The sequence below is a fragment of the Labrus mixtus genome, chromosome 24, assembly GCF_963584025.1.
Source record: "Labrus mixtus chromosome 24, fLabMix1.1, whole genome shotgun sequence".
NCBI lineage: Eukaryota > Metazoa > Chordata > Actinopteri > Labriformes > Labridae > Labrus > Labrus mixtus.
In genome coordinates this window covers 9,565,053-9,584,705 of record NC_083635.1, presented here as the reverse complement: position 1 = coordinate 9,584,705, position 19,653 = coordinate 9,565,053, and the positions used below count along the sequence as shown (strand labels likewise).

Below are 19,653 nucleotides of genomic sequence, written 5' to 3'. Positions count from 1 at the left end.
AAATGTTTATTCGCATACATATTTAATTTATGATTGTCACAAAAACAGATATGAAACAAGAGAATTAAGTCTACATTTCACAAATTTATTCTCGAACATTTAATATTTCATCCCAAATTTCGACTTCTTTTCCTACATTTCTTCTCAAAATACATAATGTGGAGAAAAAAAATCGTCCTCCTATCATTATTTATTTCTGATGTTTGGCCCTAATCCTCTTCCATACTTTCATCATTGAATCAGTACGGAAATCAACAACCAAAAAAAAAAAAAAAAAAGGATAGAGACTGAGATGAAAATGGGAATATTTCTTTAGCTAAAAGTTCTGTAAAATAGTTCCAACAATGTTATATCATTTTGAACATATTTTTGACTTAGTCATCTTTCAGGGCTCTAAATTGAAAGTCTAAATGATCCAAATCAAGTGAGGATCCAAAGTTAAAAATCAGTGACGTAAAAATCAATTTTCCAGTAAATAAAATCAGAGTTGTAAATTCAAGGTCATAATTCTTACAAAAAAAGTCAGAACTCTGGGATTAAACTCCAGATTTCCATTTTTGTAGTCGAATAAAAATACTGTAACCTCTACGATACGAATCAAAGTTCTGTTGTTTTTAAAAAAAAGTAACATAACTTGTATGAATGTTCAGACATGGCTCTAATCCTAGTTGGATTTATTCCCTTTTCTATAATCAACGTTTTATCAATCCTTAAATAGCATTTCATCTGATGCTTCACTTCCATTGTGTTGAAAAACAAACGTTCTCGTTCAGCTGTAGGCAAAATGAGTTTAATTCTCACTCAATGTATCGTTTCAAGTAAGGTAAAAAAAAAAAAGAAAGAATAGTTCAATACAGATTTGAACCATAATTTCTACTCGTCCTTAAAGTCAGTGTTATGATTCATTTATATTCAAGTCTCCGTGCGACAGGTCCAGACCCGACGTGTTTGGACACAGCGTTAGTCATCCACTTCCACCCTGAGCCACTCGCAGAACTCCAGTTTTTTTTAACTTTCCAATCAAAGCAGAGTGGACAGTGTGTCCTGGGACGACTCCTCTCCTCCAGTGATGTATGGTTCCTCTCCACGCTGACAGAAACGGTCTTCACCTCCATCAAAGCGGCGTGGTGCCTTTGATGTGCACAGGCGGGGACGGCGAGGATATTGGGATGTTATTAGCAAGTGAAAGTACTAGCTGCAGGCTGCTAACAACTTTCTTCCAGAATGTGGACATGTTTGGGTGCTCTCTTAACCACCATGGTGGGGATTATGCTCCCTCCCCCCCCCACACACACACACACACACACACTCACAGCAGTCAGTCTAGACTTAACCGCCATGCAGAAAAAATACAGTGACATTTACACCCTGTAAACGCTGGGAGTCTGCCTGCTGAAACATATTGCACTGGCCCACCTTTTCTTTTTTTTGTTACGGACCCTCTAAACTGTCTTTAACCCATTTAGCAACAATCAAAACCACGCCATCAGAGCTTCCTTTAGACGGTCCGGGTAGATGATCTGGGCTCCTGGGATTCACTTGCGGGTGGAGCCAGGGTACGGAGGAGGCGGGGAGTAGTTGGCCGGCTGGGGCTGAGTCGGGGTGTAAGGTGGTGGGTGCAAAGAGGGCGGGTACATCTCGTAGTCGTAGGGGTACGGAGGAGGAGGACCTGTGTAGCAGAAAGAAAGAAAAAAAAAGGAGGATTTGATAATAATTTCTTGTAAACTTTGAAGTTTAGGATGACACAGGGGTCGTGTTGTGCAGGAAATTCCATGCAACAATTGCACCATCTTGTGGCCAAATTTGGAAACTGCACCCTCCACGGTAAGTGCTTTGAAGTAACCCAGAAGAAGAAGCTGAACATGGGAGTAGAGAGTCGTTTGTTGGCGACAATGCATCAGTGGCAGGGGGGGGGGGGGAGTTGCATTATTCACTGAAACATCAAAGCAGCACGGATGAAAAGAGACGATGAATGGAGTCACTGCATCGGCAAAAGCCCGTTCTCGTTTATGATACCATGTTTTTTTTTGTAATAAGTCCCAGTCTTCCCGTGTGACTGGAAGAGTTTTAGTGTGGGAAAGAAACCTCTGTGTGGCTCGGATAAGACAATCAACAAGAACACCTCCTGAAACAACTTCACTGATGTTCTATAAAAACAGTCACATGGTGCGATTGTCTCACCCTTTGAATCAGAGACCTTCTGATTTAACAAAGGAAAAGGAAGTGTGGACAACAGGAACGAGAGGAATACATCTTATCCCGTTTGTCCTGTTGTTTGAATTTAACCCTGCTTTTATTTTGAAATCAAGTACGGACCTTTTGGTCGATCGAAGTACTCAATACGGATCCAAAAAACGTCATGAAAACAACTAAAGCGCACGGTTAAAAAAGGTCAATGTGTGATGTCATGAGGTGGATATTTTACCCCCTTGTGGATTATCTTTGCACTGCATGCATCTGTTTGCATTCATCAGGTTTTCAGGAAAAACCGGATGATGTCAGCGAGTATTAGATGTTAGACATGAACATGCGTTTCACTCCGTTATGAAACCTCAACGCACCGCGGCGCAAGTCAAACTGGTGACTGATGTGACGTTGTGGCAGGAGAATGAAAGCACAGAACACGAAACAATCTTTGTCAAAAGATGGAAGTAATTCATACCACTGAAGCTGCAAACATATGCATTCATGTTGCATGTCTTTGTGTTTATGAAACATGATCAGAGCGGCAGGGCAGACAGAACTCTGCCAGTCCAGTGTGGCATGACGGCGATAGAGCGAGGAGAAAGAAAGGTGATAAATAAATGAAGAGCCCCAGACAGAAGAATTAAAAAAAAAAAAAAAGACTGGAGAGTGTCGCAAAGAACAGACTGATGTGAATGTACCTGAGAGTACAACGTGGGAACACTGTCACAGGTTCTCCTCCTTTGAATCAGGAACGGGATGAAACAGACGTGAAACACGTAGGAGGTAGTGAGGCGTGTTTGTGTGAGTTTTCAGGCTCATGGTTAAGTGTCGATTGTTGTAAAGAAGCCGCCTCAGCCTTTTTGTGTCGAGGCCGAGCTGGATCCTGAAACATAATACGCCTTTTCATGTTTTGTTTTCTTTTCATATGTGGCCGCCTGAGGACGGGAGATAAGGTGTCAGCGTGGCAGAGGGTGAGACAAGCCTTCATAAACGAGCCAGACACAACGCATTAGGATACAAAAGGTACAGCTCATGCGTTCAGACTTCTCAGGTCAGTCAGAGTTTATGAAAAAGTTCATCAACTTCAGGGTTTGGATGTCGAAAATGCACCTGAATCTACCTGTTTCTGTTTGGTTCATTCCCTTTAAATGTGTGCACCGCGGGCTCGACTCTGCTTTTTCATCGGGGCGACATGTGACACCCTGCCCAGCCCCCCGCAATCTCCAGCAGCAGTTCAGGACTGAAGAGGCCGAGATCTCTGTGGGGGCCACCGACACCTCCCTCAAGCGCCGTCTGTCAGGCTGCAAACTCGCACTGACACAAGCTCGGGTTCAGACGGGCGACACGACCAAAAGAGCGCAGAGGTGGTGGAGAAAAGAATGCACGCAGCAGATCCACCCCCGTCAGGCAGGGGGGAGCCGACATGAGACCAGCTTCGGGGGCTTTAAGATGACGGTGGACCTGGAGGAAGCCGAAAACACGCCGAGCTGGTTGTGGAACGCAGAGAAAGCTGAGCGGATGGAGCACAAGACTCGAGCCGGTTGGAAGAGGCTTCGTGGGAGGACTCGGCGACGCGTTTGCTCAAAGACCGGAGGATTACAGGAAGCCGGTTCCGCGCGAGGCAACCGGGGAGGGCGATCTTTGGACTGCAGGCTGAGAAAGGCTTTGAGGCGAAAGCAAGCTCGTGAAGAATGCCAGGGGAAGACGTCGGTGGTCCCCGTCAGCTGTTGACCCGGCAGCTAACAAGCACGCACTGTTGGAGGAGCGGCAGGCCACGAGCCCCGCAGGGAGACACCAACTGTTTAACTGATTCAATATGTTGGCACTATTTAATGACAAGTAAAACATTCAAAACACTTTAAAGGGGGCGGCTGTAGCGTACAGAGGCTGTAATCCTCTAAGCAGGCGGCCCGGGTTTAAATCCAACCTGTGGCTCCTTTCCCGCTCTCTCATTTCCAACTCTATCCACTGTCCTATCTCTACAATAAAGGCTTCCACAATGCTATGAACTATGGGTAATACCCTCATAGACACGGCCGCTTATGGACAGGGTGCATAGAGAGTTGGCAAGAGACACCTCACACACTTGACGATTGGACCTAGTGCTCTCCGTCTACAGCAACACCTGCAGCGAAGGTTCAGGCCTATGAAGTGTGTGACCTGAACCCAAGGGTGACACCTGCTGGACAAATTAGTGTCCTACACTTTATAACTCCTAAATACTTTCTGCTGAATCCTAATTACACATTTTAACAATTAAAAATGAATGTTTGTAAGTATTTCATGGAGCAGTGAAGTTTTGATGGTTTAAAAAGAATCCTTGTGTGTGTGTGTGTGTGTGTGTGTGGTGTGTGTCCTCTGTAGACCCACCTGGGTATCCCTGGGTCACAGTGTTGATGTAGGAGGTGCTGAAAACACCGACCCTGGCTCCCCTCCCGTTCTTCATGCACATACACACACACAGGAACAAGGCCGCCACCGCCCCCATCAGAAACACCACGCCGAACACGATACCGGAGATCGCAGTGCCCCTGCAACACACACACACACAAACAAACTGTGAGCCACCCAGTCGAGTGCGAGGGGAGGCAGCTGTCTCCAAAAAAAAACAGACACGTAGCTGCCGGCATGGAGATGGAGCGCAGCATCAGCTGTGTGATCTGTTTGTGTGAGTGTGTGCAAGTTAGTGAGAGAGAGTGTGTGTGTGTGTGTGTGTGTGTGTGTGTGTTCACTGCAGAGGAGTCTGTGAATTAGCACGTTAAAAACACTCATTAGCAGGTTGGTTACGTCTTCAGCATTAGTCAGAGGGACAGAATTGAGAACATTCAGACTGTTCCAGAGTTATTTCATACTTTATACAACATAGCAACCAGAAGTTACAAACGACAGGGGATTAACGTGACCCCGACCGACCCCCCCCCACCTTGTGGTTAAAACAATTACACTGCTCATTTCTAAATATTTTCGATGGGATTAATCGACAGGTTAGATTAGATTCCTGCACACGGCTTTATTTGAATTGAAACAGGAGTCGGTGCAGAGGTGAAAGTGTCAAAGCAGCTGCGCTGAGTCCAAGGAGATCGAGGTCGAAGACCAGATCCTCTGAAGGGTCTCCTGACACGAGTTAAAAAGACAGCTGCTGTTAAGAGTCAGAGCTTCTTAATCAATGAATCAATGACCGCACAGAGTCCGCCTGTGTGCGTACAAATGATTCTGTAAGCTGTCCACCTCTCCCGGTTTCTGACTCTATGCACCGTCCTATCTCTCAATAAAAGGTGTAAAAAAAAAACAAAATAAAAACTTACGAGAGGACGTCGCCCACGTAGGCGTAGTAGGAGCAGCAGAACGGTGGCGATCCATCGCAGCAGTACTCTATACAGCCTTCACACTGGGCTTCAGTACCTCCTGAAACACACAAACATATCAGAGTTATAGGAACATTTTTAAGTTATAAAGAAGTCCTAAGTGTCCACCGAAAACAAAAAAACCCTTGAACTCTGAGGTCAGGTCAGGACACAAAGGGAACTGTTCATGAACCAGCCTCTATTTATACCTTCAAAGACTCATTTTAAAAGTGTCAAGACGAGCCCAGAGAGCAGAGAAACACTGTTTTCAAAAGAAACCTGTGGACAGTCCAGGGGGGAAAGTCCAATTAAATTAAAAAAGATCTCTGCTGTGCACTCACATGGGGATCGTGGGGTTCTGTTCACAGAAATCCAGCCTCCCCCCTGCCGGTTTGTGTTATTGTTATCAAGATTTTTTAATCCCTGTTGGGTTTGGTAGCGAAATAAAAGCAGCAGGGGATTGAAATAAGTCTCCACCTACAGCGAGAACAGGACGCTTTGTGATTGTTTTCAAGTCTTTCAGGCAAGGGGCTTTGAAGGAGACGTGTGTGATCGTATTTAATATCAAACACTCACAAGTAAACGTCGCCATGTGACAGCCGTGCGGCGCTTCTTCCGAGTTAATGAGTGACACGCTTGATTTAGTTTTCCAATGGCGAGACTGAGCGAGGCAGCGAATCAGCCGCTTGGCCGACCAGCTGAACCGACGCGCTGCAGGCTACAAAGAGGCCGACGGAGAACTCTGATGACATCACCCGAAACATCCCGGCTGCATCGACGAGTGTGGTGGTCATTAAGAGTTGCTCGATCCAGTTTGATGGACGGATGACGGGAGACGCTCTGTGACGTGTGACTGACGTTCGGCTGCGTGGGGGTCAAATCCAATCCGACACACATCAAGATCAGGCACGATAACTCAACATCCAACACGCTCGTTCATGTAGGACTACGCAGGATAAAAATGTGTGTGTTTGATGATTAATGTGTTGGTTATTTTTTTCTACCCTCAACCTCCATTACTCAGCCAAAGCCTCCATATTCAAAAGAAGTGTACACACAGCTGCTCCGCTCCGTGTACTCGTCTCAACCTGCTGCCAACACACGACGAGACTCTCTCATCCGAAAGTGTCCCCCCCCCCCCCCCCCAATGTCGCTTAGATGGTTTTCGGAGTCTTGAGGAACACTTCAAATGGGCGACACTGCAAAGAAAACAAGCTCTGTGCATGTGTGCGGATCTGCTTTCTCTCAGCAATCACTCACTCTCAAATGATGTGCGCCTGGGGGCATGTGTGCACGTTTCCCCGGCATGGGTGGATTAAAAATAAAAAAAAATCAAAGAGAGAGATCAGAATGTTGCCTTTTATTTACAGCAGGAGGATGCTTTCCCCCCCACACAACACGCTCTGAAGTGGATCAGACTACTTGTGCGTCACTTTTTTTTCCCAGCAGAAAACTTTTTTACCTTTTAACATCTAATTCTAGTGCACTTTAACAACAGCAACCAAGCCTTTTCTGCGCACAAATCCAGTTTTGATGGATGTGTATCTCATTATAGAGGTCAAAGTCAAGCCACCTTTTTAATTAAACACTACACCCCCCCCCCCCCCCCCCCCCCTGCATAAAAGCTGCAATACTTCCACGTAAATGCCTCCCAGCAGCAGCAGACTCTGTCTGGGTGGTCCTCAGAGGTCCTGGCTCCTGTCTCTCCACACGCTGGGAGACAATGGCACCATGTCCTTTTACTCCCCCACCACCCAACCCAACTTTTCACACACACACACCAACTCCAGCAACTAGTTTTTCGTTTCCCCTGCCCCCCCTTTTTCCAAAGAACTGTACTGCATGAATTCAAAGTTCCCAGTGGGGTTGTGTGTAATTAATCCCATACGAGCACATTTATCCAAAATCTGAATTTATCACAATAAATATATATAGGCAATGGTTTTGTACTCTCCATGCACACATTTTACCCTTTGAACGGCAACCTGAGTATATTAGCCATGCTAGCACACTACTTAGATAAAGATAAACTTTATTGATCCCCCATGGGGGAAATGTTCGTGTTACAACAGCTGGAAGAAGGAATATAATTCTTAAAAATAACAAGAAGTTAAAATGCAGTCAGAAATTTTGATTTAAAAAAAAAATAGCTCCTAATTTGAATTATTTTGGCTCCACTGGGGACATTTATACAATAAAACACGAAAAACAAAAGATAAGACAACAAAAAAAACCTGATCTCATTAGTTTTGTTGACTTATCTGACTTCTCGCGATATTTCACTATATTATCGGCACGTCTCATTTCTCTTATCGTGCAGCGGTTGTCATGGTTTCTTGAAATACTTCTCCGTGTGTAACTTCACTTTTCATCAGTTTTCAAACTAATGTGGCTCGTTATTCCAGTGTCAAAAAACATTTATGGGAGTCGAAAGGATAAAGGACATATGGAGATGCGGGTGTTTGAAGAAGTTTAACACTTACCTGTGAATAAACAAAGCAGCAGCGAGCTCCTCAGTAACTTCCATCTCACCGCCTGCGTCCTTCTCTTCCTCCTCCTGGGGGTTTCCATGACCCGACTTCCCAGCTTTTGAAGCCTATTTATTCTCTGAACAAATGTCGATTATTTTCCAGTCAACTATTCGGCTCGTCTTGTCGCATTTTCAGCACAAACCCCAAAACGAGAGCGCCAATATCTCGAGTTGTTCAAATGTTTCCCCCTTAAAAAAAAAAGTGAAGTTCCGTTTGTTCCTCCACGTGTGACCGTCTTTTCTGTCCTGAAATGTTTCCACACCTCCGGCTGACTGCTGAGGGTTTTCTTCCCCTCCCCCGGCGTCGTCCCCCCCTTTTACTCAAATTACCCTGTTGAGTTTTTACACCGAGGAGAGAGAAAGATATACTGTGGGCTCAGTCAATCAACGACTTCCGGTGTTTTTCAAAGTAAAACTACCATATTGATTTAATTCTAGCTTTCTCTTAACAATTTCTTTTTTTTACATTTTCTCATCGATAATAATCAAATCAACTTTGTTTTTAAAGCACTTTAAACACAACATTGATTGATCCTTTGCAGAAACAAAGCATTAAAAAAGTAACAGACATTAATAATAATTAAAAAACAAGCAAAACATAATCTGGGTTCTCTTTATTTTTGGCATTTCAAAAGTCAAAAAGCACGACGTTCAATTTTCGAAATTAGCCGTTTAGAAATGTAAAATGTCTAACCCTTTGTTTCTTACATTTTTGAACATAATTAATTCGGTTTTATTGACTAAATCGTGGTTTTTTTCCTTTCAGAACAGAACACAATTTTCACCTATTAAAATGTCAATAGCAGACATCATGAAAAGACAGAGATAAATCAACGCAGGCCTACATGAAAATCTTTTTTTTCCCCCAAATTAATAAGCTGAATAATGTGGCAAAAGGGGGTTAAGAGTGTAGAGTAATTAGACTTGCAAACGTGCTATTTTCTACATGTCCGGCAAATGCTGTGAGCATATCAGGAAAGAAACTCGTTGAGGTATAAAAAAAATCTAGGCTATTTATAATAATTAACACCGAGTACAAGTTAAATTTGATAAGTATCAATAATAGTTAGGTTATATTTGATAAAGTCAACTTGTACCTGTATTTTGAAAGCAGAATGACCTCTTTTTCCGGTCTTCTTACTGAAAACTTAAGACGACAGAGAACGCCCTGTTAACAAGTCAATTTTTAACCTTTTAAGACGTAATATTCTGACATGTTAAGATGTACAAATTTGACGTTTAAAGGTGAACGTCGCAGTTGACGTAATGGTCCAATCGTCGTTCCGTAGTGCGCGTGCTCCTTCCTCTCAGCAGGTGACATCAATTACTTTCTGAAAGGAAATAAAGATAAATAAAGTGCTTAGGATACATTAAAATGGACTAGATCTTAACTAAAACAGGAGTAAAACTCACCTTGCCATTGATGAACTGACGCCCCATGTCAGGATGAAAACACGAGCGTAAGGGAGTGCAGTCTTAAATAAGGAGTAGGCAGGTGATTTCAATCTAATTAATTAGTGACCGAGTGCAAACAACAACCAATCAAGAGAGGAGAGAGTGAGGAAACCAGGAAGTGTACTAGAGGAGGTGCAGAAGGAACAAATAGTGATCTTTACTACAAGAAATATGGTATTAGTTTGTGCTTTGTTGTGTTGTAGTCAAGACCACAGAAACCGAGACCAAGACATACCGGAGACCAGAGTGCTCTGAGACCCGAGACAAGACCAAGACCAAGAGCAGGGCCAGACCGAGTCACAACCAAGACCGAGACAAACGACCAAGGCCATAAACATCACCACAAATGAACTGAGGTTATTGACCTCTTTTAGAAAGAGGTGTTTTCATTCTAATCGCAGTAATGACGTGGAGAAATAGCCCATCGGTGGCGGATTAGACCCGGTCTTTGATTTAAAACCTGGAATCAGTAGTCAAATACTGGTTTAATGCAACTACTTAAACCAGGATGCAAACATAGTGTCATTAAACTACCAGCAAGCTGAGTCAAAATGCGGGTGTGCTCCTAGTTTGGTTGACAAATCCCCAACAGTAGCACCTGTGTTCATTTCACAAAATGTGTCTTTCTGCATCTTCTGGTTTGGGCATAATGAAGTTAAAAATGAAGTAGAGATTTGATTTACAGCTTAAATATGACCTTTTGTTGACAGACAAAGAAGAAGAAGGGGTAGACCACCAACCCCCGCTTACCTCCCTCTAATGCTTGTTCTAACCTGCAGGGAACCAAACTACAGTCGTAAAAGTGGCAATTAAAGCGCTTAATGATAGTTCTGGAAAGGCTCCTCGTAGGCTGTGAACATTAGAAACCATAAAAAAAAGGGCATCATGAAAACAATATAAAACCGAGTTCTTTACACGTTTAAGTTTGGCGGTTTCGTTTAAAGGTGAAGTCTACCTGAGTGCCGCCTCTTTAAAGCTGTACGACTGAATTTAATCATCCAGAATTTCAACCAACTTTTTATTTTATTTTTTATGGGAAACCAAGGGTGGGCAAAAGGAGGAAGATCATTTAGTTCTCAGAAATGCCACCCACATTGAGCAGCGATGATTCATAAAGCCTTCCAGATGTTTCTCTGAAGCTGTAATGATGTGACTGAGACATGAACAAATAAGCAGGTAAAAGAAAAAAAAGTAGGCGCAAGTCAAAGTGACCGTGTTAACGATGACATGTTGTGTGTTTTTCTTTTTCGCCGAGTGTGGAATCAGACAGAGAGAGAGAGAGAGAGAGAGAGAGAGAGAGAGAGAACGCCTACAGCAGTGATTTCTGCCCACAGCTTCTGGTAACACGTTATGCAGATGACAGAGATTGGCCGATCCCGTTCTTTAAGCAGCCATAATTACAGGGTAATGATTTCCTTTGTGCTGCAGCGAGAGGGGGGGGGGGGGGGCCGAGATCATCTTTTCTCACAGGGCCCAAAAAAAAACAGGAAACGCCACACATAGCAGGGGTGCACATTTGGGTGACGCTGGGGGTCCCAGAGAGGGAAGGGGGGAAAACCCTGACCTCAGACAATTTACAGCAAAGCTTAAAAAAAAAAAAATCAGACATGAATGCAATCCAATTTGTTGGTATGGCGCCAAATTAAAGCGATTTCTGCTTCATCTGTTTATGATGGAAAGATGTTAAACTATATTACTTTATTATATTCAGGTCTAATTACAGATTTTTTTCATCATCTGTTTATAGGTTCTTATTTAAATTACACATATATTTTTATCCCTACATTTCTTGTATAAGTCTATTTTTTAATTGCACAGTTTAAGTTTGATTCATCTAGGGGTATTCTTTAAATCTTTTTTTCAGGTTAATATATATGTATGGGGGGGGGGTCAGCTTTGTGGTTTAATTTTTAACAAATGTTTCATGTCAAAACAGGAAACGCCACACATAGCAGGGGTGCACATTTGGGTGACGCTGGGGGTCCCAGAGACGGAAGGGGGGAAAACCCTGACCTCAGACAATTTACAGCAAAGCTTAAAAAAAAAAAATCAGACATGAATGCAATCCAATTTGTTGGTATGGCGCCAAATGTTCACAAACACAAATGTTTCATGTCATGTACGTCTTTGTAACCTGCTACTGGATGCTTTGAATTTCCCTCGGGATCAATAAAGTATCTATCTATCTATCTATCTATCTATCTATCTAAAGCTTTGATTCCGATTAGTGCCCAGAAGTGAAAATCTACTATCATGTGTGGCTCTTATTATTTGTAGTAAATAATTGATGCATCCATGTGATTTTAATCCAGAGATGTTCCTTCTTTGGCATTAGGTGCTGAAATATCTAAGCACTATCTGAAATAAACACAGCTGTGCCCTAATGAAAGGATTATCCCAATTAGGCCGCTACGCTGTACCCTACTGATGAGTTACATGACCCACCTCATGGCCCCTTGGGTGCCACCTCTGACAGACTCTACATCAACACTACCTTCTAATGTTGTAGTCTACACCACGCTAACCTTTGTCTTCATACTTTACACCTTCTCCATGCCACACTTCCTGGACTTTTCGTGCCATGAAGGCTGTGAAAATGTTTTTTTTGGCTTGATGGAATACTCCCATCTAGTGGACGAAACGTGAATTACAACCTCTTTTTTTTCTACTTTCCACAACCAATTCAAGTCTCAACACAGACTGCAAAGGTCAGTGTGTTAAGGTTATTTATTTAATTTTAAGATTAGATGCTTAATTAAGGGGTAGGGTTTAGGTTGGGGATGCATTGTGAGATTAACCGTCTTCCCGGGTAAAGGCACACCTTTACTTAGAGAGCCGGTCACACCGCCGAAACTAGGGCGACGACCGCTCACTGAAGGTCCAACAAGGACCGACGGCATACCGTCTCCTTGGTGCGTCAGGTTCCTTAAGACAAACCTCGTGTGGATATTTCTCCTACGTTTGAATGTAGATTAGAAACAGTGGGATTTGGCAGCTGTGGACATGTTCACAAACGGACTGTCACTGGGGTATGATTGGAAGTTAAAAGGAATATTTAAGGTGAGTATGTGGTGCACCTTCAACGCCGAACAGACAAATCACTCTGGAGACATAAGCTGCACATGTCAATGTGATACTTTATTCATGAACCTAGGACCATATATATATATTTATATATATATAAAACACTGTATAAATACTCTATATACTCTACTCCCTTCTGTGATCTCAATAACAAATAAAAAATAATATTTAAAAAAAGCCACATGATTATATTTAACAGGCTGTACAAAAATAAATAATGTTTGGATATTCTGTACAAAAGGAAAAGACACGATAGAAAACAAAAGGTGCCTTCGCAGAAGGCAGGAGAGACTTACTTATGAAGTATTAGCAGGAGACAAGTCCCTCTTTAGGTCTCCACACACACACACACACACACACATACACACTCACTAACACACACACTCACTCCTCTTTGGTCTGTGAAGAGTTCCCTCATTAAAGGCTGTGTAGTTGAGGGCAAGATATGGCTAAAGGACAAAGTACGGTGTACTGAGGCTTTTAGAGACAGCTGGGTGTTCAAATGTGCCACTGGCAAAAACAAAGTTGAAGTGCTACAGGTCTGTGATAAATAAACTGGCAGTTTGAGCATAAACACTAGGACTATTTGCTATCGTATATTCCATACCTGATGGGCTGAGCAAGTAGAATATGAGCTCTTCTCATTCATTTGTTTCTTTATAAACTCTGCGATAACCTCCCCAACCCGAACCCCTGGATGTCCGTCCAGCCCAGCTTGGACAAACATCATTATATATGTATATATATATATATATAAAAAAAAAAATCTCACATACTCTCAAACTCACACACTCAAGCGTTGGCACAGTAAGCAGCATGCTCCTTCAAAATCAGGAATGTCCATGCTTTCTAGCTCCCGGTGACGGGAGGTCAAATGTGCCGCTACTGCACTGAGGCAAGACAGGCAGCGAGCTGTAATCAGTCTCTGCCGCTAGCGCCAGTTGGACCAGTTTCTGCCGCCGAAATGGATGGAGGTCTAAGGTAAAAAAAAAAAAAAGGAGCATTGACAGTCTTTGTCGAACCAGTCAAAACTTGCAGCTCGCTGGTTCTGGATGTAAACATTCATCAGCCTCGTGGGATTGTTCTTCGGGAAACGGAGGCCGTGAAGATCAAAGTTTGTATCTGGCTTTCGGAAGCGGTCCCTTAACAGGCACCCTGATTACACAGTTCCAGCAGGGGCCGTGGCCGGTCTTTGGAGTCACAGCTGTCGTGGGTTAGCGTGCGCCCGTCGTGCCCGATGCAGCGCAGCTGGCGTTTGCGGAAGCCTCGCCCGCAGGTCTTTGAGCACGCCGACCATTCTCCCAGAAGCCAGGAGGGACAGGCCTGAGGGGCGCAGGACCTTGACGCCAACGGGCGCAGCTCCTCTGGGCAATCTCTGGACGGACGGCCCTGGGGATCTAAACACACCACCTCCCTCTGCTGCATACCGCCTCCGCAAGTCTGCGAGCATGGACCCCACTCCCTTAGGGTCCACTCGGCTCCAACCTCTCTGATGGCGTTGATGGACTGGCGGCGGCCTCCGTTGTTGCTGCCCGAGCCTGAAGCAGCATTTCTGGGTCGGGGCGCAAAGTAGCTGTACTTAACTCTGGGTCTTGGAGCTTCTCCCACGGACAGCACCTGGATGGTAAGGGGCTCGGGGAGTGGGGCGAAGCTTCGCAGGCGCTCCAGGCTGGCGGAGGAGCCACTGTATCGCAGCAGCGATCCCTGCAAGGCGATGTCAGTCTCCATGGTCATCAGCTTGTAATCTCCATTCAACAGGTAGGTTCCGTCCTGGCGGCGCACGGCCAAGTAGCTGTTATCGTTGCGCCCGTTGCCTGGGGCGCGTTGCTTGACATCTACGTGGGTGGCACCAGCGGGGATAACTACAATGTCCTGATAACCAGGCCTGAAAAAGAAGCAGGTACGGTCAAAAAAAAAACCATGAACTATTCAGCTCATGTCTCGGCGCATGTTGTAGGAATTTGTTTGCGGGCGACCAAATTACCTTGCGCGCTCCAGAGAGCCGGACACTTTCTTGCAGGTGGAACCGTCTCCACCACACAAGCCGCACTTATCGAAGCGCCTGTTGGAGCCGATGACGCGATCGCATCCGGCCTTCACACACTGGCCTTGGACGCAGACTGAGGTGGAGTCCGGACTGCAGGGTGTGCCGTCAGCCACCTTGGGGCAGCAAAGAAACACAAATGAATCCCTATAGTTGTGTCTTTTTTTAAGACCGTTACATAAGAGTCAAAAAGGATAGAAAGTAAAAGTCTCTTCCTCGGCAAGACGGTAGCTTCAGGGGCTGAGAGAAATTATAATAGCCGATCCTTCAACTTGCAGGTCTGCACAAGTAGCAGACCTGTTATAAGATAAACTAAGACTCGGGGAATGTTGTAACACGATTCTAAAACTAGCATGGAGAAAATCTCACCTTGGATTTGAGGACAAAGAAGTATCCAGTCCCCTTGGCCCGGCACACCAGCTTGCAGCGGTCTTTGGGTGAAACTCCGGCATACTTGGGCACCCACTCAACACCCTCGCCTGAACCCAGCGACACTTGGGCTGACATATCGTTGTGGGCCAGGCACTGCTCCTCCCGGAATGACAGGCCTGAGAAAAAAAAAAGGCAGAGAGAGAGAGAGGTCAGATTTACGGCTCCGTTCAGCGTGACCTGTGTGCTAACTTTCACACCGATATGCCAGAAACATCAAAACAAAGAGTGCGACACTCGAGCTAGCGAACTCTGCAAGACCTTTGAGAAACAACCTCTGTGCACTTTCAAGAAAGTATCAGAACATTTCTCAAATTTGATCCCGGATTAGTCATTCAAAAGATCTCGTACCATTGGTGTCAGGGCAGGCCTCTGTGTTGCAGGAGCGGTACTGGATCCTCTTGCCCTCGCAGTACTTGCCCCCATTCTTGGGCAAAGGGTTGTCGCAGGAACGGAAGGAATACTGGACCCCTCCGCCGCAGGTCCGAGAGCAGTCGCCCCAAGGACCCCACAGGCCCCAGCCACCGTTGACAGGAGTCTGAAAGCACCAAAGACATAAGTTAGCACCGATTCATCCAACAGGAAGAACACAACTTCTGGACTTAATGGGGGTTTTATGGAGTGTTTGGAATTGGTTTGGTGCCTACCTGGTGTTTGGCGGCTTGGCTCTTTGTAAGACACTGTCCAGCCAAGCAGAAGCTGTCATGCCCACATGACGTTCCATCAGCCCATGGGAAGTTCTTGGTCTGGCACACCAGCAAACCATTGGACGTTGTCACAGTGCACCACAGGGCCGCGCAGGTGGTGCTCAAATCCGGGCAGTGCTGGGAGTCTTCCCCGAAGGTCAGGCGACACTGATGGTCAGCGTCGTAGACCGTCCCAGGCAGGGGCTGAGGGAGCTGTTGAGGTTTGACGGGTTTGTCCAGAAGGCACTGGCCGTGGCCGTTATCCAGGAAGGTGGTGACCATGAGGGCGGAGCACGGGGACCAAGGCTGCTGCTGGTCTAGGTTCGACAAGGTGGACGCCATCATGTGGGAGCCCCAGTGGGCGCCGTTGACGCCGGAGCACAGCTGGGCATCGTCATGCGGCATGTTGAAGACGTGGCCTGAAGGACAGAAATTAAAAACAGTTCTTTGAGCACGTTTGGTTTCTTTAAAATTTACATTAAAAGAACAGGATTTTTTTCCCCCCCTTCTTACCCAGTTCGTGAGCGACTGTGAATGCCGCTTGAAGCCCATCGTCCTCGATGATTGAGCAGCTTCTGTCGGGGTCGCATACCGTGCCAACGTCGGCCATGCCAAGCGTGTCACAAGAGTGGGCGCCACAAAGGTCCTGAATGTAAAAACAAGGAGCAAAATAATGTTGAATACCCCCTTCTTTTCTTTATCTGATCAGTTTCCAGTCTCAACAAAGCTCCTCTCCTCCTCTGGTAACGTACCGTCCTGGTGAAGAGCACAGCGGTGTCGTAATGCTCGGGGTGGCGGTCGCTGGCCGGGTTGTGCTGCCGCTGCCACTGGCAGAAGTTGCGCAGAGTCATGGCGGCGTTGGACGACACCTGAGGGCCCCGCTCCTCTTCGTACACCACCAGCAGCTTCACGACCGCCAGGCTGATGGAGTTGTGGATGCTGGGGTGGCGGTAGAGGCGGGAGGCGACTGCCATGATGGTCAGCAGGTAGGGTTTGAGCCCCGCGCCGTGGAACTCAGCCATGGACTGGTCGGCCACCAGCATGATCTCCAGGTAGCGAGGGGTGGAAACGAAACGTCTGCTCCTGTGGTGGGCTGTGGGAAAGGAGACAGGGGTGTTAAACCAAACTGGGTTCAAGGGTCATTCAAGCTTTGCAGATTTCAGTCCTGATTTTACTGCACTGTACTTTTGGGACATCTTTTATACGTTTTCAGATTTATTCCTGAACTTTATGGAATCTAGAAAACTCTGCCTGTGCTCTACATAGATACAATAGCTGGCATTTTAGTCTCCAAATAGGAGCCCCGGATGTGCCTGGAGGAGCCTGACTGTGACTCAGCGTCACACCACCGACGGCTCCTCCTCCTCGGGGTCTGCATTCCTACTGTGACCTTCTCTGGTGGAAAAATTATGCGAGCAAGAAAGGGGGAGAGGAGAGGAGAAAATCCGCTCTGAGGGGAAACATTTCTGCCGGCGCGAGTTGTACCAGGAGGCGAGTTTACACGTCTCGGTACAGCCGGGCTCCCCCCGCTGCTCCCCTCCCCTTCCTCCGTCACTCCCCCTCCTCTTTCCCCCTCGGAGAAGTTTCCTCCTCCTCTTCTTGCTGTCAAAAAAGGGAGCCGAGTCCACTGCGCATGCTGTGCAACCTGGCACATTTTCAAATTCAACTGACAGCAGTTTATTTGCACATTAACTGCAGTTACTGGCTTAAAAAAACCGCTATTCTTCTTTGGTTTAAGTACTCAAATGTATCATACACACTCTCATTATTGAACAAATGAGGTTTGTTGCTGGTTTCTTTTTTTATTTCGAATCATTCACACATTATCAACGCGCGTAAAAAGCGTTTTTAGCGGCCTTACCTGTCTGCTCTGCGTTTGCGGCTTCTTTCCAAGCTTCTTTCTCCAGATTCTTTGGCACCCTCTCCTCGTCCTCGTTGACCCCGCACTTGGAGCTCCCCTCCTCCGCCAAAGCGGCACGACTTCTGCGGCGGATGGTGTGGACGTCCTCCTCGGAGCCCTGAAAGTCAGTCGAGTTCTGGGGCTGAATAAAATACTCTTCGCCCTGAAAGTAGAATCCGCCCCTGAGTCCGTGGCACAGGTTGAGCGCAGCGGCGGAGTGCTCCTCTCCGTTCACCGTGCCGGAGAAGAAACAACCCGGTTCGGCTCCACTGTTTGATGGTATCTGCGTGGGTTCTGACTCGGGGCTCCCCACTAAACTGAAGACAAAACCTGGTGCCAAGAAGGTCTGGTCAGGCTCGAGCTGCAACACCAGCTCCTCGCCGAATACGTCCAATCGGTACTCCTTCATCTCCGCCTCCTTCTCCTTCTCTTCTGGGGAGAGAGTCCGCCACGGTTCGGTCGGGCTCTCCGATCGGGTTGTTGGGTCGAGTCTGATGGGCACCACGGTGCTCTCCTGCCAGACGCCTTGCGCCGCGCCGACGCACAGAGCGGCAATCAAACCGATGGAAACGCGTAAAAGCAACATCATTTAACTGCAATCCAACAGTTAGAGGAGTGAAATGATAATAAAGTCTCTACCAGGAAGCAAATAAATCCTTTAAAAGGTTTTCCACTAAAAGCTACGAAACACAAAGTCTTTAAAATTCCACAAAATTGTTCCCAAAATTACGCACGAGCATAAAAATCTTAAAAAGGGATCAAATCCAGTGCAAAACTCGTTTAAAGTTATGTGCAGACTGACTTGTAAAAGAAAAAAAAGTCCTTTCTTTAAATGAAAATAAAGGCTGGAACTCTGCAGTAAATTCCAACAGGTCTCTTTCTCTCCAAAAACTCAGCAGATGTCTCTGTTTCTCTCTCTTTGAGTTCGGGGGCAGATTTTTTTTTTCCCTCTGCTGGCCCGTTTAGTCTGTTCTCTGCTCTTGCCTTGCAGTCAGAACTGAGCCGGTCCCTCCTATATATCCCCCTGCCCCGGGACCACCCCTTTCCTGAGGGCCCTTTGATGTGAGAGGGGCCAAATCCCGTGCGCAAGGAAAACGCACCAGCAAACCTGGAGCGTTGCCATAATAATCAATCATTGTGGAGGGAAGGGAGCTTTGGGCAGAGGAGTGTTTTCTTCTTCAAACTGTGTTTATGACTCACAAGATACACACACACACACACACACACACACACACACACACACACACACACACACACACACACACACACACACACACACACACACACACACACACACACACACACACACACACACACACACACACACACACACACACACGTATCATCAACTACATGTTTAGGTTCTGTTATTTCACTCAAATGTATTCTTTATATTCACCATAAAGACTCAACATTTAGGATTCAAGTGGCCAAAATAACAACTAAAAACCTCTAACTCTGTCTCAGTGCTCTGCATTCTGACTTTTCCTCTCTGCTGCGTATTAAACTCACATCTCAGGAGTATTCCAACATGAATCAGTATGACAGGCAGCAGTGCATTATGGGGAGCAGTGTTGTAGTGTTAGTGCAACTGGAGCTGGGAGATGGCAGCAGGTCGGGGATGGTAACCATGATCGTCCTGGCCAAAGCTCCGGGAGCCGTACTCACCCCCCCCCCCCCCCCCCCCCCGTGCCAAGCCGGCTGTGGTGCGCCGTGGCCGGGTTCCGCAGCTCCGCTCCCCGGGGAGAGGGAGCAGAGAGGGGCCGCTGAGGTCTTAAGGTGGAGCGGCTCCTCCGGCAAGCCGCCTGCGCGAGCAAACTCAAGGCGAGGAGAGCCCCTGTCCTCCAGGCTGCTCCCCCCGCCCGCCCGGACTGTCCCCCCTACCCTCTCTCTCTCTCTCCCTCTCCCTCTCTCTCTCTCTCTACAACACAGGAAGAGTTTACGCTGGAGAAATCACTGGCAAAGAGAGATCACAAATCAGTTCTAGTAGTTCA

General features: G+C 46.2%; 3 protein-coding genes across 4 annotated transcripts in view; all 3 read right to left on the bottom strand.

Annotated features, from left to right (window-relative positions):
• Positions 1-18,134, bottom strand: part of appa (amyloid beta (A4) precursor protein a) — a 59,404-nt gene extending 41,270 nt beyond the window's left edge. For both annotated transcript variants that reach the window (XM_061032829.1, XM_061032830.1), the window contains exon 1: positions 18,125-18,134. The gene's annotated coding sequence lies outside the window, so the exon portion shown is untranslated. The remainder of the gene's footprint in view (positions 1-18,124) is intronic.
• cyyr1 (cysteine/tyrosine-rich 1) lies at positions 622-8,213 on the bottom strand. The gene is made up of 4 exons (XM_061032918.1): positions 8,015-8,213; positions 5,493-5,592; positions 4,558-4,718; positions 622-1,669 (listed from the first exon to the last, which is right to left on the bottom strand). The coding sequence occupies exons 1-4, from the start codon at positions 8,100-8,102 to the stop codon at positions 1,536-1,538; spliced, it is 483 nt and encodes a 160-aa protein (XP_060888901.1). The 5' UTR covers positions 8,103-8,213; the 3' UTR covers positions 622-1,535.
• On the bottom strand, positions 12,634-18,658 carry adamts1 (ADAM metallopeptidase with thrombospondin type 1 motif, 1). Its single transcript, XM_061032828.1, has 8 exons — positions 17,621-18,658; positions 16,512-16,852; positions 16,273-16,405; positions 15,721-16,178; positions 15,425-15,611; positions 15,014-15,192; positions 14,585-14,760; positions 12,634-14,485 (listed from the first exon to the last, which is right to left on the bottom strand). The coding sequence occupies exons 1-8, from the start codon at positions 18,246-18,248 to the stop codon at positions 13,744-13,746; spliced, it is 2,844 nt and encodes a 947-aa protein (XP_060888811.1). The 5' UTR covers positions 18,249-18,658; the 3' UTR covers positions 12,634-13,743.
• Between the last annotated feature and the right edge of the window lie 995 nt (positions 18,659-19,653).